The sequence below is a fragment of the Aethalodelphis obliquidens genome, unplaced genomic scaffold (assembly GCF_003676395.1).
Source record: "Aethalodelphis obliquidens isolate GAN/ISIS:26980383/991018 unplaced genomic scaffold, ASM367639v1 scaffold14, whole genome shotgun sequence".
In the NCBI taxonomy this organism is placed as follows: domain Eukaryota; kingdom Metazoa; phylum Chordata; class Mammalia; order Artiodactyla; family Delphinidae; genus Aethalodelphis; species Aethalodelphis obliquidens.
Window position 1 is genome coordinate 31,405,567 of NW_020837958.1, and position 27,298 is coordinate 31,432,864.

Below are 27,298 nucleotides of genomic sequence, written 5' to 3' on the forward strand. Positions count from 1 at the left end.
AAAGTTAGTGTCTCCCCTTTCACCTTTCCTGGAATTTGCTGCCAGACGTAAGCACCCAGACTAACTTTTTAGTGAATCTTCCTTCTAGCATGTCAGTCCACTGTTTAATCCACTAATGGCTCCCTTGTTCCTCTTGAATCAAGTTCAACCTCTTCATCTTGACATTGGAGAACCTGCATGATTTAGCAATGGATTTCGGCCCCCAATGACCTTCTAATCTCACCAAGACTGTCTGTTTACTGTCTCCCAGTGCCGCCATATTTACTCTTACCTCTAAGTTCTCACGTTAGTTTCACTCTGTTCACACCCTTCACCTGGAATGACCTCTTCCCTTCTGTCCATTTATCCACAGCCTACTACTGCCTTCAACATATAAACTAACCTTTCTAAGGAGCTCTGGTGCTCCCATTATTACATTCTTCATTCATCTACTTTCTGACTAACCATGTTTAATCTGTCCCCAGTTCATGTCTGTCTTGGGTTGGCTAAGTTTTGCATACGTATTTTTATTTACACCACAACTAGACTTCAGGAAAGTGTCTTGAAAGTCAGGATCCTTGTTTATACTCTGAGTCTTTCTCAGTGATGGTCAGCTCTGGACACATGGAATACTGGTTGTGATTGGTTTCTCCAATACCACCTTCCACAAGAAAAACAAGGCAACTTTCTCATCTAGATAAAGGGTATTTCTCAACTTGATTCAAGGCATCAGTTTGATACCTGTACTTCCTGTTATACTTAAAAGTGAATTATAAGAGTATTCTCATTAAAATCAGGAATAAGCATGAATACCACTATTTAATATTGTACTAGAGGTGATAGATAATAAACTAAAACATGAAAAAGATACAAAGGTATATTTATTCATTATTTCTCCCCCGAATGAAAAATAAGCATTAGAACTATTAAGAGAGTTCAGCACTGTCTGAACTCAAACTCGAGGTACAAGAATCAATAGCTTTCCTAAACACAAGCAATCAATGATTAGAAACTTTAACAGGAAAAAAGAGCCCATTCACAAAAGCAATAAAAGTATAAAATACCTGTGGGGGAAAAAAAGCCTTACAAGAATGTTTAATTCAAATGAGGAAAAAGTACATGACTTTCCTGAAGGACATAAAAGACCTGAAGAGGGGATATTCCATATTTCTAACTGGGAAAACACACTGTAGGTTGCTACGATATAAAAACATATTGTAGGGTTTGCAACACCATTCAAAATCCCAATATACGTTTTTATTAAACACAACACAAACTCATTCTATGATTCGTCTGGAATTATGAATCTGCTTGAATGGCCATGAACATTCTGAACCAGAAGATTAATGAGCGATGACTTGCTATCAAAACATAAAATAAAATTTTGCTATAAAATGGTGTGGGTTTCGTGCAGGGATAAAAAGATCAACAGAACAGAACAGACATGTATAAAAATTTTATATTTGTTAAAGTAGCATTTCAAACAATAAGGGAAAGGACAGACCATGTGATAAATGGATGTGAAACAACTACCTAGCCATTTTGAGAAAAATAGGTAGATTTTCATTTCCCAGCTGTGTGGACAGCTCTGGTCTGTCCCTCCAGCTACTTCCTTCAACCTTCTGTACCCTGTTCTTTGCGGGAGAGGAGAATCTGTGTGAACTCTATCAACGAGGCTTCGTTGTCCTCGTGGTTGGAGTCAAGGGCAAAAGGGAGAATCGACAGGGAATCAAGACTGGGATCCCTGTGGGTCACCTCAGGCTAGTAGCTTCCCTTAACTGAAGTTCTCAGCCCCTGGGAGGTGGTGGTCTTCTCTGCCCCGTCCTCTGCACACTCCTTTCGCCCCTTCAGACATGGGTGCTAAAGGCTCCTCTCACTTTTATTTTGGCCACACCATCATAATCAGACCCCTGATTCAACGACCCTTTGGCACCTCGTGCGGAGCACGCCATCTATTTTTTCTTGAGGCTTATTGATACCATATTATTCACAAAATTAAATTCCAGGAAGATTAAAGACCTAAATTTATTTTTAAACCTATAAAAATATTAACAATATGGGAATATATTTATAACCTTGGGTGTAGGAAGATTATTTTTAGACAAGATACAAATCAAAATTCATAAGAGGAAGGATGGATACATTTGACTAAAACAAAATTCCAAATTTTTGGATGATTAGATACTCATAAGCAAAGTTAAGAGAAAGATGGAGAGGAATATTTGAAATTTATAACAAAGTGTTATTATCTGTACCATATAAGGATCAATTTTAAACATAAATATAGTTTAAATATATTAAATTATATATTTACATATGTTTATATATAAAATACATAATATAAAATATATTTTATACATATAATATACACATATATTTTATATATAAATATATGGAAATATATAAACATCAATTTTTAAAAGAAACATTATTAGAATAATGGACAAGAATATGAATGGGCCATTTACAAAGAGGAAATAAAAATGGAATAAATATTTGAAAAGATTCTTAATATTACTAGTAAACAGGAAAATATAAATTACCACAAGACACCATTTTTAACCATCAGATGGGCAGAACTTTAAAGAATGATAAACATCAAGAGCTGTTGAGGAACTTCCCTGGTGGTCCAGTGGCTAAGACTCCACACTTCCAATGCAGGGGGCCCAGGTTCAATCCCTGGTCAGGGAACTAGATCTCACATGCCACAACTAAGAGTTCTCATGCCACAACTAAAGATCCCGCATGCCACAACTAAAGATCCCACATGCCGCAACTAAGACCTGGTGCAGCCAAATTAAAAAAAAAAAAAAAAAAAAGAGTTGTTGAGCAAGTAAGGAAACAGGCTCTCTTGTTCACAGTCAGGGAGAGTGTTTAAGTTGGCAAGCTTTTTGGAGGAAAATCTGGCAGCGTCTATTAAAATTATAAATGTCCATCCCTTATGATCCTACTTCTTGGCAGCTACCATGGATAAAAACTTGCATATTTGCTCAAAGAGGTATGTATAAGGATGTTTATTATAGCACTATTGGTAATAGTAAAAAACTGGAAACAATCTAAATGTCCATCAACTGTGGAATAACTAACACATTTGCACAGTAGATTATATGCAACAGTTTAAAAACAGAGATAGATCCATATGTTCTGACCTGGAAATATCTCTAACACCTTTTATTTAGTGAAAACCTATTTAATTTCAGGACATCACGTAGACCATGATACCATTTGTGTAAAGGGTACTTGTATGTTTTTTTATATGTGTATAAACTCACAGATAAAAGTCTAACAAATACACGCCAAATTGATATCTATTGTTACTTTGGGGTAGAAGACTGTGGGATTTATTGGGAGAAATGTCAGGGATTTTTCACTTTTTTTGTGTTCTGTATTTTTCTGTATTTCACTATTTTCTGTATTGTTTGAAATTTTACAATGTGAATGTATTTACATCTTACCTATAAAATGATTTCTTTAGTGAATAATTATAGATTACATTTAATTCCTTCAGAAAAAGATAAAAGAAAGGAAGAACATGGGGCTTTAGCATTAAATGGAAGTATGACTTCAAGAAACTTGCCTAATTCACTGAGACTTGTCTCCTCCTGCATAAAAGGGGGAAGTTTGTTGTGAAGATTAAATTAGACAAAGCCCGCTAGATGTGCAGCTGACTTCATGGTAGACAGTACTGGTTGTCCCTTTCTTTCTCCTCCATTTAGCCTGTGAGAACCTTTAGGGCCAAGATCTTAACTTCAGTTGCCTGTACACTGTGGACGTCTGTGCAAATAGAAGCTCAGTTACATTTACTGAAAGAATGAGTGACTGAACAAGCCACATTTGTTTACTGTTAATGGATAAACATATGTTCACATATGTTCATTGTTAACAGTAAACAAGAGAAGCCTTTTTGGCTTCCGACAGGAAGATCAAAGGCTTCTGGTTTGTGAGAATAAGTCAAAGAAAACCAGAGATCTACACCAAAGGGATGAGGGTTTTAGAGCAGGAAGGTTCATCACACAGATCTGATATTGGAGAGCCCCTCTGTGGAGTGATAGGGCTGCCATGGGCAGGGGTGTGGGTACTGGAAAGCCAAGCTGAGAACCCGGTCTCCAGGCTGAGAGACTGAATATACTAATGGACAAAGGCTAGGCTGTATCTGACAGTGACGATAGAACTCTGACCCCCAACCTCTGCAGTAAATGGGAAGCCAAACCACAACGTCTGCAGCCATTAGTCCAGAACGGTTAGGACTTGGGCAACGATGTCAACTCTCTAATTTTGCCCCACTGCCTCCTCTATTTCCATCTCAGGACCAGTGAGAGAAAGCCTAATATGCTCTCCAAACCAATCACATCAGATGCTCCATTTCTAGTTAGCCCGCCCTCAGCTTCCCCATGCCAACAATCTCCAGTGAGAAAGTACCCACAATCTTCTCTTATTTTTCACGGCAAAGCTTTCCCACTCCTCTGCCTGCCTTTGAGTCTCTGTCAAATGCTAGTGATGGCAGCTGACTTCCTTGCTACATAGCAAGCTCTGAATAAATAGCCTCTTTTCTCAGTTCAGTGGTCTTCGTTTATTCCCACAAGGCCTTCTCCCACATTGCAACTAGATACTAGATACATGTTATATATTGGGATTTATACTTATACATAAATTCTACTTCTAAATTTAAAACAAATCACCAATGTAGATTAGTGCCAAAAGCCAAACTTCTCAAGGAATCGAGGAAGGATGCTCAGCTTGCATTAAACTAAGAAAAAAATAAATGAGGTCCATACAGATGGCAGCAAAAAGAGGCCAAAGACAAGACTGTGTCTGGACAATGGACAGAGGCTTCCAGAAATCTCTGCAAGCTTTCTTTTTCTCCCATAAGGCAGGCACAGCTGGGTCCAGAAACTGCAGGGACTGGAGAGCCTAGGTGGAACGCCTCCTTATCAGTCTCTCCTCAGGGCTGGGCTGTAGTTGTAAGTCTTTAGAAATGTTCACCTGCCACAGGTTCAGACAAATGAACCAAATATATACATAAGGCCTTAGGGGATTTAAAGAAGTAGAAGATGGTTGGGAAGTTCCCAGCCCCTAACTCCAGGAAAAACGGTTTCTTGGATGCTGGCATTGGAGCCTTGCTTATCTATCTACCCATGACTATTTGCCTGTCTGAAATCCTAAAATTCTCAGTATCACTCTATAGAGCCTTAAAATGTATTCAAAACAGGTTATAGCCACATTTCTCAAACTACTTAATGTTAATAGATGTCTCAGCAAAAAAAGGAGCTTTGCAGTCAAGTCTGGGAAATGCTGGGTGAAACCAAGTTAAACAGACTTCTTTTTTGGCAGGACTTTGCAAAACCTTCAACATGCTAATATATGTTGTGAATCTGCAAGAAGGAGATATATAGCATACAGCATCTTCCAAAGTTATTTAACCATAGAAATTGATTTCCTGCCCACCTATTTACATCTCCCTGAACATCATTCTATAACATACAACTTTGGAAGCACAGGTTTGAGATAATGCTACCTTTCACGGGAAAACCATTGGCTGGCTCATACCTCTCATCATCTATTGTAACTCACCAAGATGAGGATCAAGATGCCCCACAGGAAGCGGTGGGTGCAAGAGGGTAATTTTGATGGGAGAAGGAAGAAGACAGGATCATAAAGCAGAGCCTGGGGCCAACGGAGGTTACAGTCAGGTCTCAGGTCAGCCTAGCACAGCTTAAGGACAGGGGGTGTATTCAAGATGGAGGAAGCCAAAAATTATCCTCGCCCGGGTCATAATTTTTCTTGACCAGCCATAGGGGTCATTATCTCTAGGAAGATAGAGAGTAACCAGCAGATCATTGCATGGGAAGAAAATAGAGATTCAGGTGATTGATTCTTTTCATAGCACTTTACAAAAGACTGCCCATAGTCCTGTTTTAGAGTCAAGATAAGGGAGGGCGGAGAGATGATACAACTTGTCTGATGCCCCAATAAAGGCACTTTTCCTTCTGCAACCGCACCACGGAGACTTCGAGAGAGCACAGGAAAGGGGAGTGAAGTGTTGCAAGGATTCCCTTGTTCACTTACTTTAGAATCACACAGCCGGTTCCTGCAGGGGGCGCTATCCAGAACACCTGGATCCGCGTCCTCCTCCGTGGGGTGCTTTCGGTGACCGCAACGGGGCAATTACTCATAAATTGTGTTTCTTCTTCATCTATGATCTGTGGAAAACCAGTGGAAAATAAACACATTAAAATGCAATGTCACTTTGGGAAGTTTCCGTGTTGACACTTCCTTAATTTTATTTTTAAATCTGTCATTTTCGGTTAGTAGTTCTACATCCCCAAGACACCAGAACAGTGCCTGGCACAGAGCCCCACTTAACGCTTGTTGAATTAACGTAAGGGCAAGGATGTAGCACCTGTTCTCCGCTCTCTGGGACCAGGATCTTATGTCAGCACTTTGAGGGACAGGCCACTAGGTGATGATGTTGCTCATTTCACTACAACAACCTGTGTCCCACTTCAGGGAAGGAGGAGGGTGGGGGAAAGATGATCCAAAGCAAACACTATATACCTAGACATTGTGATTCAATTTTATAGCTTGAAATTGAAATGTTAAAAGAAAACCCCCCTTTGGAGTAAGTATACCAAAGTACATAAAGTCGCCCAGCTCTATAGCACTGTTTACTCTTGCAGCCTCTCCTTTCTTAATTTGTGCCTTATACCGGTGTTCTCCCAAGTTAACCATCAAGATTTCCTATGACACTGCAAAAAAGCTGGTAGCCATTCCCATTCCACAAGGCTGTTTTCACCATTTCTCCGGCTTGCTTCTGGGTCTGCAGCCAGGACTTGCCTATCCCTCTCGTAGAACCACAGACTGTTAGACCTGAACAGATCTTTTGGGGGAAACCATCTAAATCCAATGGGTCTTAAGTGCCAACTCCAACTGATTGGTAGTAGCTGTGTCATGAGTGGTGTTACTAACATTAACAGAGAACATTTATTGGGTGTTTACTGTAGGCTAGGTACTAAGCTAAGTGCTTTATATGAATTACTCATTTAATTTTCAAATACAACTTAATGAGATCATTATATCCATACTGTATTTACTTTATTTAAAATGTTTTTTAATTCCTCTTTTTTTTAGGAAAGCAGGTAAAAAATTAACTCACATCATATCCTTTCATCACTGTGCAAAGCAAAGGCAACGTTTTGTTTACCTCTATATTCTTTTTTTTTTTTTTTGGCAGTACACGGGCCTCTCACTGTTGTGACTTCTCCTGTTGCGGGGCACAGGCTCCGGACGCGCAGGCTCAGCAGCCATGGCTCACGGGTCTAGCAGCTCTGCGGCATGTGGGATCTTCCCGGACCGGGGCACGAACCCGTGTCCCTTGCATCGGCAGGCGGACTCTGAACCACTGCGCCACCAGGGAAGCCCTCTATATTCTTTATACGTCTCTCATTTCGTTCCTTTGTTTACTGCTCACTCCTAAGTATTTAATGTATGTCCTTCTGAATATCTCTATAAACACATATACATATATTACATATATGTGTGTGTGTATAATTTACTTGAAGTTACATAGAGTTGTTTTGTATTTTAATATTTCTTTCACTTAATCTTACAATTTTGAGATATGTCAATGTTACTACATGTGAATGTAACACTGCTACTGATGCTGCTTAGTACTCCACTGCATGCATGGACCACATTTTACTTATTCTCCCAGTGAGGAGCACTTAACTGACTTCCAGCTCTTTGCCTCAACAAACATTGCTGTAATACAAATCCTCATGCTGCTCTGCTTCTGAACGTACCTGAGAGATTCTCAGCAATATAAACCATGTAGTGGGACTGCTTGGTTGTGAGGTTGTAGGTATAATCATATTAATTTCACTAAGTAGTTCCAGATTGTTCTGCAAAATGGCTTTACCTACTTTCATTCTATAAGCTATGCATAACTGTTCCCATTTCCCCATATCCTCACTAGTACTTGTGATTATTGGACTTTCTAATTGTTTCCAACCTGATGGATGTAAAGTAGTATCTTGTTTTCATTTAATACTAGCAAATTTGAGCATCTCCTTCACATGAACATCTTCACATGTTTCTCCTGTGAACTGCCTACTCAAAATACTTACTGGTGGATTTTTCTTTTTCTTGTCGATTTGTAGGACTTTCCAGATATGAAATGCTCATCATTTACAAATATCTTTCTGTCACCCAGACGTTCATCTTATCTTTGGAGTTCTTCAATAATTTCCATCTAATCAAATTGATCAATTTCTCTCCTATGGCTTGCACTTTTTTGGTCTTGCTAAAAACACTGAGATCACAAAGATATTCTCTAGTATTTTCTTCCAGTAGCTTTATAATTTTATTTTCAAATTAGGCCTTCAGTCCATTTAGAATTTACTTTTTAATGTGATGGAGTAGGGATCCAACTCTATTTTCTCCATACTCTGAGCTACTTCAAAACAAATTAGTAAACAGATTTTTTTAGAGCAGTTTTACACTCACAGCAAAATTGAGCAGAAAGTACAGCGAGTTCCCATATACCCCCTGTTCCCACACATGCACAACCTTCCCCATTATCAACATCAGGCATCAGAGTGGTACATTTGTTACAACTGATAAACCTACAGAAACCTACACTGACACATCATCACCCAAAGTCCACAGTTTACATTAGAGTTCACTCTTGGTGTTCTATGGGGTTTTGACAAAGGTATAATAATATGCATCCACCATTGTAGTATTGTAGAGTAGTTTCACTGCCTTAAAACATCCTCTGCTCTGCCGATTCATCCCTCCCTCCCCACAACCCCGGGCAATCGTCAAGCTTTTGCTGTGATTGCTCATTAGTTCCCTGAGGTTTTTTGTCGATTCAGATTTTCCTATGTAGACAACCATGTCATCTGTAAACAAAGACGGCTTTATTTCTTCCTTCCCAATCTGTATATCTTTTATTTCCTTATCTTGTCTTGTTGTATTAGCTAGGACATCCAGTATGATGTTGAAAAGTAGTGGTGAGAGGGGACATCCTTGCCTTGTTCTTGATCTTTGCAGCAAAGTCTCAAGTTTCCTACCAGTAAGTATGATGTTAAGTGTAGGTTTTTTGTACGCTCTTTACCAAGTTAAGGACCTTTATCTCTATTCATAGTTTGCTGAGAGTTAGGGTGTTGGATTCTGTCAAATGCTTTTTCTGCATCTATTTATATGATCATGTGATTTTTCTTCTTTCACCTGTTGATGTGATAGATTACATTAATTGATTTTCAAATGCTGAACCAGCCTTGCATGACTGGGATAAATCCCACTTGGTTATGGTGTCTATTCTTTTTATACACTGTTGCATTTGATTTGCTAATATTTTGTTGAGGAATTTTACATCTATGTTCATGAGAGATATGGGTTTGCAGTTTTCCTTTCTTTGCAATGCCTTTGTCTACTTTTGGTAATAGGGTGGTGCTGGCCTCACAGAATGAGTTAGGAAGTAGAGAATCGGTATAATTTCTTCCTTAAATGTTTGGCAGAATTCACCAGTGAACCCATCTCAGTCTGGTTCTTTCTGATTTGGAAGGATATTAATTATTGATTCAATTTCTTTAAAAGATATAGGTCTATTCATATTTTCTATTCCTTATTGTGTGAGTTTTGGTAGATTGTGTCTTTCAAGGAATTGGTCCATTTCATCTAGGTTATCAAATTTGTGAGCATAGAGTTGTTTGTAATACTCCTTATTATTCCTTTAGTGTCCATGGGATCTGTAGTGATGTCCCTTATTTCATTTCTGATATTAGTAACTTGTGTCTCCTCTTTTTTTTTTCAGTTAGCCTGGCTAAGGGCTTATCAATCTTACTGATCTTTTCAAACAACCAGCTCTTGGTTTTATTGATTTTCTCTATTGATTTCTTTCTTTTTTCAGTTTCATTGATTTCTGCTCTAATTTTTATTATTTTTCCGGTTTATTTTAGATATTATTTGCTTTTCTTTTTCTAGTTTCCTAAAGTAGAAGATTAGATTATGGATTTAAAGTTTTTCTTCTTTTCTAATATGTACATTCAATGCTATAAATTTCCCTTAAGTGCTGCTTTCATTGCATCGCACAAATTTTGATAAGTTGTATTTTCACTTTCATTTAGTTCACAATATTTTAAAATTTCTTTCGAAATTCCTTCTTTGACCCATGTGTTGGTTAGAAATGTATTGTTTAATCTCCAACTATTTGGGGATTTTCCAGCTATCTTTCTATTACTGATTTCTAGTTTAATTCTGTTGTGGTGTGACAGCAGATATTGTATAATTTCTATCTTTTTAAATTTGTTAAGGTGTATTTTATGACCCAGAATGTGATCCATCTTGTTGAATGTTCCATGTGAGCTTGAGAAGAACGTGTAATCTGCTGTTGTTGAATGGAGTCTATAGATGTCAGTTAGATCCAGCTGGTTGATGGCACTGCTGAGTTGAACTATGTCCTTACCGAATTTCTGCCTGCTACATCTGTCCATTTCTGATCGAGTGGAATTGAAGTCTACAACTATGACAATGGATTCATCTATTTCTCCTTGCAGTTCTACAAGTTTTCAGCTCACACATTTTTTTTTTTTTTTGGCGGCACGCGGGCCTCTCACTGTTGTGGCCTCTCCCGTCGCGGAGCACAGGCTCCGGACACGCAGGCTCAGCGGCCATGGCTCACGGGCCCAGCCACTCCGCGGCATGTGGGATCTTCCCGGACCGGGGCACGAACCCGCGTCCCCTGCATCGGCAGGCGGACTCTCAACCACTGCGCCACCAGGGAAGCCCTCAGCTCACACGTTTTGATGGTCTGTCATTAGGTGCAAACATATTAAGGATTATTACATCTTCTTGGAGTATTGATCCCTTTATCATTATGTAATGCCTCTCTTTATTCCTGATAACTTTCATTGCTCTGAAGTCCACTCTGCCTGAAATTAATATAGCTATTCCTGCTTTCTTTTGATTAATGTTAACATTGTATATCTTTCTCGTCATTCTGCTTTTAATCTATTGATATATGTCTTTATATTTGAGGTGGGTTTCTTATAGACAACATATAAGGGTCTTGTTTTTGATTCACTGACAACCTTTTAATTGATCTGTTTAGACCACCGATGTTTTAAACTGATTATTGATATAGGCAGATTAATATTTACCATATTTGTTGCCTTGTTCTTTGTTCCTATTTCTGTCTTTCACACTTTTTCTGTCTTTTTTGGTTCTAATTGAGAATTTTATATGAGTCTATCTGTTTTCCTTTCTTAGCATATCAATTATACTTTTTTTTTTTTGGCTTTTTAAAATGGTTGTCCTGGAGTTTTCAGTACACATTTACAACTAACCCAAGTCTGCCATCAAATAACACTATACCGCTTCAAAGATAGTGCAAGTACCTTATAATAACAAAATATCCTTAATTCCTTCCTCCTTTCCCTTATATCACTGCTGTCATTCATTTCACTTACACATATATAAGCATATATAGACATAAGCATATATAATTGAATACACTGTTACTATTATTATTTTGAACAAAGTATTATCTGTTAGATCAATTAGGAATAAGAAAAATTTAAAAATTTATTTTACCTTCCTTTATTCCTTCTTTAATACTCTTCCTTTTTTAAATGGAGATCTGACTTTCTGACCTATATTATTTTTCTTCTCTCTAAAGAACTTTGTAAACATTTTTTGCAAGACGGGTCTACTGGAGACAAATTCCCTCAATTTTTGTTTGTCTGAAGAAGTCTCTATATCTTTTTCACTTTTGAAGAATAATTTCACAGGGTACTGAGTTCTAAGTTGGTGGCTTTTTTCTCTCAACACATTAAATATTTCACCCCACTCTCTCCTTGTCTGCATGGTTTCTGAGAAGTTGTAGATAATTCTTATCTTTGTTCTTCTGTAGGTAAGGTGTTTTTTTCCTCTGGCTTCTTTCAGGATTTTTAATTTATCTTTAATTTTCTGTAGTTTAAAAATGATATGATTGGGTATAGTTTTTTTGGCATTTATCTTTCTTGGCGTTCTCCGAGCTTCCTGGATCTTTGGTTTAGTGTCAGATATTAATTTGAGGAAATTCTCAGTCATTATTGTCTCAAGTATTTCTTCTGTTCCTTTCTCCCTTTCTTCTCCTGGTATTCCTATTATGCATATGTTATGCCTTTTGTAGTTGTCTCATAGTCCTTGTATATTCTGTTCTGCTTTTTTCAGTCTTTGTGTTTTTGCTTTTCAGTTTTAGTAGTTTTTGTTGATATATCCTCAAGCTCAGAGATTCCTCAGCTGTGTCCAGTCTACTGACAAGCCCATCAAAGGCATTCTTCATTTCTGTTACAAGGTTTTTGATCTCTAGCATTTCTTTTTGGTTTTTCCTTAGGATTTCCATCTCTGCTTACACTGCCCATCTGTTCTTACATGCTGTCCACTTTATCCATTAGAGCCCTTAGCATATTAATCATTGTTGTTTCAAATTCCCTGTCTGATAATTCCAACATCCCTGCCATGTCTGGTTCTGATGCTTTCTCTATCTCTTCAGATGTGTTTTTTGCCTTTTGGTTTGCCTTTTAATTTTTTGTTGCAAGGTGGACATGATATGCTGTAAAAGGAACTGAGGTAAATAGGCCTTTAGTAACATGTAGACATACCTCAATTTACTGTGGCTTCACTTTATTGCATTCCACACACTGCATTTTTTAACAGTATTTTTTAATTAAGGTATGTCCATTTTTTAGACATAATGCTACTGTGCACTTAATACAGTACAATGTAAACATAACTTTTATATGTGCTGAGAAACCAAAAATTTCATGTGACTAGATTTATTGCAATTTTTGCTTTATTGCAGTGGTCTGAAACTGAACCAACAATATCTTTGAAGTATGCCTGTGGTAAGGGGTCAGGGAGAGGAAGTGTTCTATAGTCTTATGATTAGGTCTCCGTCTTTTGGTGACGTGTACCCCTGCACTGTGAATTTCACGTGTGCGTCTCAGTTACCCCCCACCACTTAGGTGGGACTGGATGGCTGGCGGGGGCTGGAGTTGGGTATTTCCCTTCCCCCCGATAGGCTACGTTCTGATAAAACTCTAGGAGATTAGGCTCCAGTAAGATAGCTCCTCCTGAGAGCAGACCTTGTTGAGAAGAACAGAATGCCTGGTGTGTTTAAAACTAGCTCCTTTCCCCCTCCCCTTGCCAGAAGCCCGAAGAGAATTTTTTCTCTGATATTCACTGTGAGGACGTGGTAGATCTCCTGGAGGTGAAGCCCACAAAAGTTATTCCCCCTCCCCGCCAATGACTGGGCGCCTCTGGAGTTTCTAACTCTCAGACTTGTCCACACTGAGCCTCAAGCAATCCATCTATTGTAGTTCAGGTTTTCCTACTCTGGCACATGGAAATTTCTGCTCTGGTAAGTTGTCATTCTCTGTATCTTCCTGTCTGCCTCTCCAATTTGGGGGCAGCAATGTGCCCGGTGATCTCATTTCTCTGATGGCTCTAAAAAGAACTGTTGCTTTTTCGGTTTGCTCAGCATTTCACTTGTTAGGATGGAGTGGTGACCGCTAAGCTCCTTACCCGGGGGCCTAGAAGCTAGACGTCCACACCGGGAGCTACTTTTAACACCACTCAATCCATCTTTCCTCCACTCTGTGATGCCACCTTTCTCATATAAAGAGTGACCATAAAATTTTTTGTCCAAACAAGGATGAAAAAGTTTGTTATTAACGATCACAATATTCTGAGACAACTGGCAAAACAGACTTTTCCAGGCCAATGGGGCTTATGTATACCAGGTTCCCAAACACACTGTTACTGAGCTTTCTACTCAGGTTCCCACCCACCCCCACCACAGAACTGTAAATATATTTCAGTATCTGGAACGGCAAGTCCTCATTCCCTGCTCTTCTTTATCAACATTGTGTTATCTCTGTGGATCTTTATTTTTTCATCTATGGTATAAATACTCTAAAAACTCCCTTGCTTCTCTGTCATTTTATCTTCTTTTTTTTAAATTTAATTTTATTTATTTTTTTATACAGCATGTTCTTATTAGTTATCCATTTTATACATATTAGTGTATATATGTCAATCCCAATCTCCCAATTCATTTTATCTTCTTGATGTGATAAAATCCCAGCCACTCACACCTGTGGAGCTCGGTGCTACTGGACAAAGTCTTGTGATGAGGCCAATTGTCTCCTATATTAATTGACTCCTAGCCTCAGGTCTGCCCGGCTACATTGCTGTATGTATCTGGCAAACCATCACCTTTCCACTGTCAACGATGATGATTTCAAATCTCCAATCTCTCCAAACTTCCAACATTAATCTCTTCTTTCACCCTTATTGTATTACCTTGCCACTTACTTCACAGAATAAACAGAAGTCAGCAGATTTAAAGTCCTTCACTTTCCCACCTGCATTCACCCTGTCCTCCTTCATTCTTATTATAACAGAGGAACCTTACTTCTCTTTCATCTCTGCTCTGTTCCCATCCCTCTTCCTGACTCTAACAATTACCCCTTTTATCTCCTCCAGGTTCAACTTTTGCCCCAGTTGAATCATTCCCATTAATCTTGTAAGCACGGTTGAGTCTTTCCCATTGAAAAATAAAGACACCTGCAGTTAACCCTTCATCCCCCTCCAGATGTGGTGTTACCTCTCTTCTCTCCATCACTATCAAATAACTTGAATGAGTTGGCTATACTTCCAGTCTTCACATCCCACTCATTTTCATCCCAATCCCAGGTGTTTGGGGCGTACATCACACTATTAAAACAGCTCTAGCTAAGGCCATCAGTGGCTTCTGCAGTGCTTAACCTAATAGATCTACAGTCCTTCTTGAAGCACTCTCCTCCCATAGCTTCTGTGCCATAGCTCCTTCCTGCCTTCTCCCCACCTCCACTTTCCTGTCCTCTCTCCCTATTTTCTTTGGCTGCAGATCCTCCTCTACTGGCTTTTAAATTTGAAATTGCTCAAAGCTCACTCCTAAGCCCTCTCCTGTTCTGACTTTATTCCCTCTATGTAAGTGATCTCATTCAACTCACAGCGTTAACTGCTACCTATGCGTGGATGATTCACAAGTTTACATTTCCAGTCTTGGCCACTTCTCAGAGCTCTAGGCATGCATCTCCAAACTTCTATCTTCTACTTGCACTTCCTCTTGGATGAAACATACCTCAAAGACACCTTGTCAACAACTAATTTATCTTCCCTCTAACCTGGTCCTGCTCTAATTATGCAAGTCAGAAACGCCAGGTGCCATCCTTGGCTCTTCTCCCCCTCTCACCCTTTGTATCCGAATGCTGTCCATGTTACCTTCCAAACGTCTCTTGAATTCCTACTACCATCCCTACTACTACCATAGACTAATATCCCTACTACTATTGTAGACTAAGCTACATCATTTTTAATCTGAACTAATATAAAATTATCCTAACTGGTCTTTGTACATCTTCTCTTGCCTTTCTTCATTTTCTTCTCTATACTGCAAACCAGAGTGATCTTTTAAAAGCACGAATATAATCTCCTTCCTTAGAACAATTCAACAGCTTTTCATTATTTCCAGAATCAAGACTGAAATCCTTAAGAGTCAAGTCCCTGCCTTCCCACCTCGCTAGCCTCATACTGTGCCATCTCCTCCCCACCTTGCTTTCTGCACTTGTTTTCTCCTGCAAAAGCCTAGGCAATTCCCTTTTCCTTCTTCCCTCCCTTCCTCCTCTCCCTTCCTCCTTTCCTTCTTCCTTTTCTGCATCTCAGCTCATCCATCCTTCTCATTGAAAAGGCTTCCCTGTCCTCTTTCATTATGGCCATTTCCCCCGTTATGTGTTCTCATATATCCATCCCCTCCCTTCAGACACTTTAGCCCTCTTTTAATTTTACAAGCATTTGTTTGAGTCCTTGATTAATGTCTACCTCTCTAATAATCTGTAGGCTACACGAGGGCAGACACTATGTCTCTCGCTTTTCTTCTCTTTGTTTCCTCAGCACTTAGCACAGAGCCTGAGAGCTAAGAGGTGTGCACTGAACTAGATGTACACGCCCCCTCCCTTTGGTTGTGAGACTGCTGGCTCTATCTCCTGGCTGCAATATCTGTCTTTATTCCCTATTTAGACAACGCCCTGGAGTTAGACAAAGTCCTTCTGACTTTGGATTTTGTTTTTCTAGATGATTATTAATAGCCTTGATAATAATAATAGCTTGCATTTTTGACCACTTTCTATTGCCTAAGGACTTGACATATATGATTTCCATTTCCTTCCAATAATTAAGCAGTATTAAGCCTGTCCTTGAGGAAACTACTGTGATGCAGATGGGTTAAATAACCTGTTCAAATCCCGCAGTGGTGGAACCAGGGTTTGACCTCAGCCCTATCTGCTCTAATGCCCGTGCTCTTTCCCCTTTACCACGCTCCCTCCTGACAGTGTCATTCCCTTATGTTAGGTAAGAATTTCTCTCTAGCCAAGCTGCGTCCTATGGAACCACCTCCACTGGACCAGCCCACAACTAAACATCCCACTCCAACACACACACACAAGTACTTGGTAAATGTAAATAGTACTTCTGCTTCATATTTTCTTAAAGGGTACTTAGATTCCCTTCTGCAGCTTCATTGGTGTGAGGGTAGATTTCCAAACCATGTGATTTTCTTGGAGTGGCACACTTGGCCTCCATGAGGAACCCCTTTACTGGTGGTTACAGAGAACTTTTGCAGGTAATTTTAACCCTAAATCTTTAAAATCCTTGGGAGGGTTCTGGGTGACTATATTAGGAAAGCCAAAGAGAATTAATATTTAATTAGCACCTACTATGTGCCAGGTACTTAACATGGTCACATCTTTGAATGCTTGATGGGAATAATTATTCTCATAGATGAGGAATAAAAGGCAAAGTGATCTGGTCTGGATTCTGACTCAGGGCTGTCTGAAACGAAAGCTGGTTATCTCTGAAAAAGATCCCAATGGGGGATAAGACTCAGACCCTTGGCCCAGCAGTGAAACAAAGAAGAATGTTTGCCAAGTCACAGAGGCCACCTTAGGTAAATATGGTTGTTTATCCACAACCTCAGTTGCCAGATGGTAATTGAGCATTGAACAGAAGTAGGGGTTATTTCCTCTGATTCAGAGAATGCTCCCAAAGTTGTTTGTTTTCCAGAAAATGTCAGCTTCCTCCAACAAGCTTTGGGCCTACCAGAACTTGTTCTTGTCCCTTTCCCCACCCCCCAAACATCTCCACACTTGTCCTGGTCTACAGCAGACCCACCATGTTAGCCACCAAATAAATGAAAGTCACTTAAAAAGGCTTCAACACTCATTTCAATCTCTGGCTTCTTTTCTGAGTACCTGAGACTAAAAATTAAAACATATTATGATGGGTGGTGGTGTCTGGTAGTATTATGGGTGATTTTTACTTCCTGTCTATGCTTTTTGTGGTTTCTAAATTTTCTAAAATGACGATGTATTACTTTAAATGAAGAGGTTTCTAATTATTTTTAAGGGACTTCATTACAACATTCTATGGGTAACCTTTTTTTTTTTTTTTTTTTAAATGTAGGTTACAATAAATCTTCTCAGGTTAAGTTTAAGTTTAAAGTCACTTGGGGGAGATTTGCTGGCAAAGGAGGCTGCTTGACTCCCTGTAAGAAGAGAGAGAAATTAAGGGACCTGAGACTGGTCCCCACCCAGTCAGGTGAGATAGCCAGGTAAGGTAGACCAAGTTAAGACAGGTGGACAAGGTTGGATTCCCAGAATGCCTGGCAACCTATCACTAAGGCAACTGGCTGGGCATCTGGTCATGAATAGACCTTTTCAAATATTAGGGACTTTCTAAGCCACCTTATCAGCACGACTTTCAAAGTTTCCAAAACTTTCCATTGATCACAGTCCTGAATCGCCTACCATATCCACTTTGAAATCTGCATCATGGCCTACATTTACCCTCATCCTGTTTACGGCCTCACTTTCTTTTCAGACTTGAATACACAATACTTCTTCCCTAAGTCGAATTTTGGCTCCCCTCCTCAACCCTGATATGGATTCTCTCTTCTGCTATGTTTTCTCACCCTTTGGGGTCCGACAGACATAAGCCTCAGGAGATGACCCTAAATAACATCAAGGTCCTGGATAGAGTCACAAGCTGTCTAACAAGACCACTCCTGGATAGAGTCACAAGCTGTCTAACAAGACCACGGCAGTGGGATATCCACAAGAATACTATCTGGAAGTCCCCATAGGTGCCATCTTGGACCTTTGTCTTCTGGTAGCAGAAAGCTAGTCACAGATAGAGAACAGAGCTTGTGGTCAGGGTCAGGGCCCCAGTTCCCACATGAGAACCATGGATAAGTCAGATAATTAGAACCGGAGCTTGGAATGACATCCACAGAAGAAAACTGGTCCCATGAGCATGGGCTTGGAATAGAGTTGGCAGGAGAGGTTAGATTTGGGCCTTGGGATTAGAAGGGACTTCTGCTGGGGGTGGGGTGGGGATGTGAGATGTGAGAAAGAAAATACCTCAGGAGCCCAGTGGTCAATGCAGGGCACCACGACCACGGATGCCTATCAGGGACAGTGATGGGGACAGTGGTTGCTTAAGAAGGCTGTCCTCAAGTCCTTATTGGTCTGGGTAGTGGGTGGTCTGAGTCTGAAGGAAAGGGCAACAGTACATCTAAATGTGGATTGTTGAGTCAGAGAGTGTAGGGGACACTGATAGTTAGGGATCAAGTTAGAGAATGAGGGAATATATGTCCTACTGCATCATCTCGTACGTATTTCTTCTCTAGAGGTTTGTGAGAAGCAGTAGGTCTTCAGTATATTGTAGTTACAGGGAAGTGTTCCCCCAACACCTTAGCCTAATTGTATTAATGCAGGAGAAAGACACCCTAAAGAGGAGAAGCAGGAATATAGACATACTTTGGAGATACTGTGGGTTCGGTCCCAGACCTCTTTAATTTTTGCAGTAAAGTGAATCACATGAATATTTTGGTTTCCCAGTATGTATAAAAATTATGTTGCAATGAAAAAATGCTCAACATCGCTAATTATTAGAGAAATGCAAATCAAAACTACAATGAGGTATCACCTCGTACTGTTCAGAATGGCCATCATCAAAAAATCTACAAATAATAAATGCTGGAGAGGGTGTGGAGAAAAGGGAATCCTCCTAAACCGTTGGTGGGAATGTAAATTGGTGCAGCCACTATGGAGAACAGTATGGAGGTTCCTTAAAAAACTAAAAATAGAGTAACCACATAATCCAGAAATCCTACTCCTGGGCATATATCCAGAAAGATGAAAACTCTAATTCATAAAGAGACATGCACCCCAGTGTTCACATCAGTACTATTTACAACAGCCAAGACATGGAAGCAAGCTAAATGTCTAGCAACAGAGGAATGGATAAAGAAGATGTAATGTTATATATATATATATATATATGTTCCATTGTGGAATGGAATACTACTCAGCCAATAAAAAGAATGAAATAATGCCATTTGCAGCAACATGGATGGACCTAGAGATGATCATACTAAGTGAAGTAAGTCAGAGAAAGACAAATACCATATGATATCACTTATATGTGGAATGGAAAAAAAAGGATACAAATGAACTTATTTACAAAACAGAAATAGACTCACAGACATAGAAAACAAACTTATGGTTACCAATGGGGAAAGTGGAGGAGAGGGATGGATAAGTTAGGAGTTTGGGATTAACATATACACACTACTAAATATAAAATAGATAGCCAACAATAACCAACTGTATAGCACAGGGAACTATACTCAATATCATGTAATAATCTATAAGGGAAAAGAATCTGACGAAGACTAGATGTATATATAACTGTCACTTTGCTGTACACCTGAAACTAACACAACATTGTAAATCAAATATACTTAAATTAAAAAAAAATTTTTAAATAAAAAAAATTTTTTAAGGTTAAAATTAAAAGAAAACAATTATGTTTACAGTATACTGTAATCTATTAAGTATGCTATAGCATCATATCAAAAAAACCAATCTACATATATTAATTAAAAATACTTTATTGCTAAAAAATCTAAACAGCTTCTGAGGCTTCAGCAAGTCAATCTTTTTGCAGCAGTTAACATCAAAGATCGCTGAACAGATTGCCGCAACAAATATAATAATAATGAAAAATTTGAAATATTGCGAGAATTACCAAAATGTGACACAGAGACATAAAGTGAGCAAATACTGCTAGAAAAATGGTGCCGATAGGCTTGCTCGACACAGGGTTGCCACAAACCTTCCATTTGTAAAAAACACAATGCCCGCTAAGTACAATAAAGCAAAGTGCAATAAAACGATGTATGCCTGTACATGTTCATTGTAGGAGAATCAGGAAACACAGAGAAGCAAAAATTATGAAACAAACAATACTCACAATTCAACTATCCCCAAGATAGTTATTATGAACATTTTGACGTTTATCTTTTCAGATTATACATACATACGTGCATACTGCAATTCTAAAAAACAGAATTACACTATACTGTCTTTTTCACTCCACAATACATCATGAATATCTTTCCTTTCTACTCAATATATAACTCAACAAAATCGTCTATGGCTACAGAACAGCCCATGGTATGGATAGCCCACAGTTTACCTAACAAACTTCAGAGGGCGGAACATTGTGTTGTTCACAATTGGGGGATATTACGATTATCTCTTACAGCTAAATTCCACATCTTTACTTTTCTGAAATTAATTCAGGCTATTATTGCTGCATCTGTCCAGGAAAGGATTTTGAAACACTTCAGTAAGGTCTGAGAGAGAATCCAAAGAAAATAACCCCAGTCATTAAATCACCTCTTTCTAGTTTTCCATGTGTATTTTCTCCATCTGAAAGTCATGGAAAGAAAGACAGTTGCTTTGTCTTTTATGAAAGTGCTTTCAATACAGATTTTTAAAAATTAAATAAAGATTTTGCCTTTATTGTTCTAAAGAGTTCATTATAAAAACGTGTACATGGACAGAAAAGGGGGAAAAAAATCCTCCACTGTGTCAATAATTTTGGTTTGTTTCCTTTTAGAGTTTTCTCTGTTTATACTTTGAAATTTGTAGCCCGTTGTGTTCACATTGTGTGTATAATGTTGTCTTGTTTTCTCCATTTGTCCTAAGAGTCTTCACATTTTTCCAGGTTTTTCTAAATGCATTTGAACGTCTGCATTGGCTGCATTCCCCAGTGTAGCTTTTGACAGTCGTTCCCCTTCTGGGCTATAAAGATTTAGGCCCAAATCTTGTCCTACTTCCTTACAAAGACTTTCACCTCCCAGCCCCTCGTCAGTTGTTAGAATTCCTTTCCACTCTAGGATCTCTTAACAGATTCTCTTCATTGTGTTCATCATAACAGGTAACAGATTATCTTCATTGTATTCATCTTTTTTTTACCCTTTCTCTTTTATTTTTTCTTTCCCAGGGGCATGCCCTCCACCTCCCAGAACAGAGAAGCTTGTGAGAACCTGGGGGAAGAGCAGTGGGGAGGTGGCCACGAGCATCGCAGGGGGCCCCTCTGACATTGACCTGGGTACACAGCCTCTAACCCACGGAGGTCAAGTCCCGAGAGCTAATGGATTTGGTTCCCCCCAAAAAGCAGATTAATCCTGCATGCTATCTGGGTTGTTTCACATACTGAGAGCGAACACAGCAGGCCAAGCTTGGGAGCAGGGCTAGACCAGGACACGTGGGCGTCCTGAGCAGGCTAATAACCTGGCCTCCTTTCAAACGATATTCTCTAAGTATCTGCCCAACATTCATCCAGAGGAAAGGCTGGGTGCTGTGTATAAGGAGGGGGCAGGGAAGACTGCTGGCTCAGCACCCGCCCACTCACTGCTTGGCTCCCAGCCCTGAATTTGCACACCTCACCCAGCAACTAAGAGGCCTGGAAGGCAGCCGAGACACCATCTCTTGCCACTCTAGAGCTCCTGGGGGTTTTGCCTCCTACCAAGAGGCAATGGTGAAGGGCCTGGGAGAGCCTGACAGCCTATCTACTAGTGGTATGACTCTGGCAAATTCCTTAACCTTTCTGGAAGGAGTCTTCCTATCTGTAAAATGGGCAGTAATAATAGTACCTTCCTCAGTGGGCCGGAAGGGTTTACGTGAGTTATTCCATGTAACACAGTTAGAGAAGTTCCTGGCACGAAGCTATCTCAGTGTTTATTATAATCATGGAGTATTATTTAAGATAATAAAATCATTATTATCATCATTCTCATGTCATGCTTGCTTTCAATAATTCTCATAAAGAACATTTTCTCCATCTCATTACATTACAGTGACATTTCAGTGCTCCCTACAAAGTGGTATCCTGGTACCAGCCCAGCTGGCCTGCCAGCTTGCCTTGGGAGCCTTGAGTTCAATTGACAGGCCCAAGTGGAACTGGTGTGCGCATGTGTGTGTGTCTGTGTGTGTGTGTGTGTGTGTGTGTGTGTGTAGGGGTCACTGCCCAATCACTCAACACAGTGTGGCCCTTGGTTGAAAAAGAGAACCTCACCTTCCATGTGAGAATTGGGAGATGCTAAGACAGGTAGAGATGGACGTGCAGGAAACTGGTCATTTACTGGGGGTAGGTAATCCTCAGTAAGAAAAGATATATCTCCTTTAGAAAATCCAGGAAGAGAAGGAAGAATTCTCCTTCAAACCAGGTGAAATATGCCTCCTGGGATCCTGAGAGAAAGCATGGCGTAGTGGGGGAGTATGATGTGTGGGCTCTGGAGCTGGGCAGACCGGGATCCGATTTCTGTCTTAGTCACTGAATGACCCTGAAGAAAGTAACTAGCCTTTCTGTGCCTCAGTGTCCTTGTCTGAAATGCCTGAATCACGCTGATGAAGGGAGATGCTCTGCCTCGCAGGGTGCCTGGAACAGTTAGGTGCTCCATAACTGTGACTTCTTTTGAGTTCTTAAAGTGACAATCAGAAAATGAACCCTGACAGCACCCTCAGTGTCCAGAGCCTAGTAGGTGAGTGATGCATGTGTGCGAATAACTGAGAATATTGTCATCTGCCGAATGTAAAACCCATCCCAGAATGCACAGTCATGGCAATAATACCTATTATTTACTGAGTCCATACTGTATGTTCTTGCTAACACTTCTTATCCGTTATATCACACAATCATCCCCATAATCTTGTAAAGTATGAATTATCCCATTTTACAAATTCAGAACCTGGGACTAGGAAGCAGGAGCTTGGGCTCATGTCCCCCATGCCCCCAAAGCTAGTGCTTGTAACCACTGGACCTAACTCATTTTCCTCATCTTCCACTTGGGGAGATGGCGTCAGTTTCAACTCGATGCTAGAAAATCACTCTGATAAACAGGTTTAAATCAATAGAACCATACCTTTGGGGAACATTATGCTAGGTTGTCTAATGCCTAGAAAATAAATCAGCCTTTGAAGTTTTATATCGCAATACAGTTGAAACGTTTAATAATTATTGCCAGAGAATGGTATAATGCAGCACTAAAAATGAGTAATTGAAAAGCCCATCAAGGCAAATGAGGTATCTTCTCACTGAATTGCTCTTGGATACTTTACATAATTATTTCATTCAGATTTATGATCAGCTCAGCAGAATGTACAGCTCTCTAGGCTGCTTGGCCTGAGGTTGTTGAGGAAGCCTTTTTATATCATGCTGACATCCTCCAGGATGCACAGAATGTCTCTTGTACACTAATGGGGCTTTCAATGGTTTGACTTCATTTAGCAAAGGACAAAGTTAGGAGTAAAACCTGTTTGCTGAGGCCCCTCCACGTCCCAGTCACTGTGCTGGGGTTTACATGTATTAACCGTGTCGGCTCACTGCAAGTCCGAAACAGTCCTGAGAGGGGCCTATGTTTTCCATCTCACAGAAGAAACCAAGGCTCAGAGAAATGGTGTCCCTTAATCAGATTCGTCAGATTCCTAGTGAGCTCACACCAGGCAGTATGGTTCCAAACCAGTGGCCTTTCCACTATACCACAAGCCTCCAGGAAGACCCTGAGTGCCCAGAGAAGGCTTAGATTTTTGGAAAGACGATTCTAGAAACATCATATGCAGAAAAAGACTGATCCCAGCCAGATTTTATTTGCAGCTCTGGCTCCTTCAACATCTGAGTTGATCCTCCACCCTCACCCCACCCACCTCATTCCTTCATTCTTACAATGTCAGCACCTCCAGGCAGAGAGGGATCCAGACCAGTCTCCACAAGGGACGAAGCTTCCCACGGATTCAGCCTCCCCACCCTGCCCAGATCATCCGAAGCTGGGGGCTTTACCAGAGGCACGAGCTTATCAGCCTGCCTTTCCAGAGAGCCTGCAGAGTGGGAGTTCTTGGCAGGTACAATTCACTGGAAATGTGGACAGATGGCTGGCTGGATGAGACGGCAACCTTTGTTTCTGGTCTCACCCATATGTCAAAGTGGCCCCAAATGAGGTAAAGTGGGGAAGGAGAAAGGAAGAAAAGGATGGGGCTATCTTACAAGCAGGAAAATAAGAATATAATCCTTTTTTTTTTTTTTTACATTGCATTTAGAAGGTTTTAAATAGAAGAAGGGGACTCTCTGACTGTCCCCCACCCTAGCATAGGACAATGACATTTCTGGCAGAGGACTCAGTTTTCTCCCCCGTGTCCCAGTCTCCTTCCTACCCTGATGATTAGCTGTACCCTGCTTAAGTCAGCAGACATTAGCACAGGGTCCAAGCTGTGCTCCCCTCTCACCTACCCCTCACCTTGAGCATGAGGTAAGTTTCTGCTGAGGGTTATTTCAGAATAGGCTTAAAGAGATTCTTGAATGTCTTCATTCTCCAGGATATAGAAGCGTGTCAAATTTACCTCTCCTTTTAGCAAGAAAATGGCGGACATGACACATGGACTTAAATCTTATTAAACATGGTTCATGTCTGTGACCTTCTCCACACCCTGAAGAAATGCCAAACTTCGATCTAACTCTATTTTAACACTAAGAATCTGTCTTAAAGAAGTGGATTTAAGGTAACACAGTGGCTATCTATCAAGCACATTCAATGTGGTTCCCAGCCAGGGGAGTACTGAGCTTTCGCAAAACAAACCAAATATCTGAGGGGAATGCATTTTGTCTTTGGGCTCTTGAAGGTGGAGGGTTGGGGGGAATACACTGATCAAATCATGAAGAAAAGCGTACGAGGCATCCCCCTCTGCTGTAATGAGGCAACACCGGGAAGGAGGGAGAGAGAGGCTGGCTCGTGCCTTGCTAAGAAGCAGGAAATGTGAGCCATTCACCAGCTGATGGATGACGGAAGGAGCTCTTCCAGATAATTATTAGAAGCCGAAGAATCAGCCGTTGTCCTGTCAACACCGTGTATTGCAGGATAAAAAGCATTACTGGGAAGGGAGCGGGGCTGGGAAGAACAAAGGAAGAGACAGAAACAAGCAAAGGAACCCTGAACTGAGTCCTGGCCACAGACTGTGTTCGTGTATGTTACCTCCTCAACCCTCACAGTGATTCTCTGAGGGCTCCTAGCCTTCCCAGACACTGTTTCCTCTTCTTGTTGCTAGGCTAGCTTCTACGTTTGGTCTCTCTCTATTCGTCACTTCTTCTGGGAAACCGTCCTGAAATCTCAGAGCCTGAACCAGATGTGCTGCTCTCTGTACTGCAAAAGGAAAACCAACAAGGAGTCGGTATTTCTAAGAGAAACCCCTTAAATGGAGCTGGGAGACCATGAAACAAGTATGACTTACACACATCTCAGCCTGGATGGAATATGACCTTCAGGTCATCTGGATGTCCTGAGGAAGTCATCCAGAACACCCGTCAGAAACTCAAGATACTTATCAGACCCTTACCCTAAAACAACTGTGACAGCCTATCTACTTATCAGACTGCTATCCTAAAACTCTTGATTCCTTAAAGACAAATATTTTCTGTCCCATGCCAGAGTTGATCACAATTCTCATCAGGCAACTTTTAACAACCCCTGTGGCTTTTTGTCTTTATAAGTCCCTGACTCTTTCTCTTTTTTGGAACACTCTTTAAGGGTTACCCAAATCTGTCTCCCCAACTGCAATTCTTAAAACCTCAAACTCTACTCCCATTTACCACTGCAACAAAAAGAATAAAATATCTAGGAATAAACCTACCTAAGGAGACAAAAGACCTGTATGCAGAAAATTATAAGACACTGATGAAAGGAATTAAAGATGATACAAATAGATGGAGAGATATACCATGTTCTTGGATTGGAAGAATCAACACTGTGAAAATGACCCTACTACCCAAAGCAATCCATAGATTCAATGCAATCCCTATCAAACTACCACTGGCATTTTCCACAGAACTACAACAAAAAATTTCGCAATTTGTATGGAAACACAAAAGACCCCGAATAGCCAAAGCAATCTTGAGAACAAAAAAAGGAGCTGGAGGAATCAGGCTCCCTGACTTCAGACTATACTACAAAGCTACAGTAATCAAGACAGTATGGTACTGGCACAAAAACAGAAAGATAGATCAATGGAACAGGACAGAAAGCCCAGAGATAAACCCACGCACATATGGACACCTTATCTTTGATAAAGGTGGCAGGAATGTACAGTGGAGAAAGGACAGCCTCTTCAATAAGTGGTGCTGGGAAAACTGGACAGATACATGTAAAAGTATGAGATTAAATCACTCCCTAACACCATACACAAAAATAAGCTCAAAATGGATTAAAGACCTAAATGTAAGGCCAGAAACTATCAAACTCTTAGAGGAAAACATAGGCAGAACACTCTATGACATAAATCACAGCAAGATCCTTTCTGACCCACCTCCTAGAGTAATGGAAATAAAAACAAATATAAACAAATGGGACCTAATGAAACTTCAAAGCTTTTGCACAGCAAAGGAAACCATAAACAAGACCAAAAGACAACCCTCAGAATGGGAGAAAATATTTGCAAAGGAAGCAACTGACAAAGGATTAATCTCCAAAATTTACAAGCAGCTCATGCAGCTCAATAACAAAAAAACAAACAACCCAACCCAAAAATGGGCAGAAGACCTAGATAGACATTTCTCCAAAGAAGATATACAGACTACCAACAAACACATGAAAGAATGCTCAACATCATTAATCATTAGAGAAATGCAAATCAAAACTACAATGAGATATCATCTCACACCAGTCAGAATGGCCATCATCAAAAAATCTAGAAACAATAAATGCTGGAGAGGGTGTGGAGAAAAGGGAACACTCTTGCACTGCTGGTGGGAATGTGAATTGGTTCAGCCACTATGGAGAACAGTATGGAGGTTCCTTAAAAAACTACAAATAGAACTACCATATGACCCAGCAATCCCACTA

General features: G+C 40.1%; 1 protein-coding gene across 1 annotated transcript in view; it reads right to left on the bottom strand.

Annotated features, from left to right (window-relative positions):
- Nucleotides 1–27,298, bottom strand: part of SPON1 (spondin 1) — a 275,447-nt gene that overhangs the window by 187,114 nt on the left and 61,035 nt on the right. Inside the window, exon 3 of the mRNA XM_027115305.1 lies at nt 6,046–6,179. Within this exon, the coding sequence (XP_026971106.1) occupies nt 6,046–6,179 (134 nt within the window). The remainder of the gene's footprint in view (nt 1–6,045; nt 6,180–27,298) is intronic.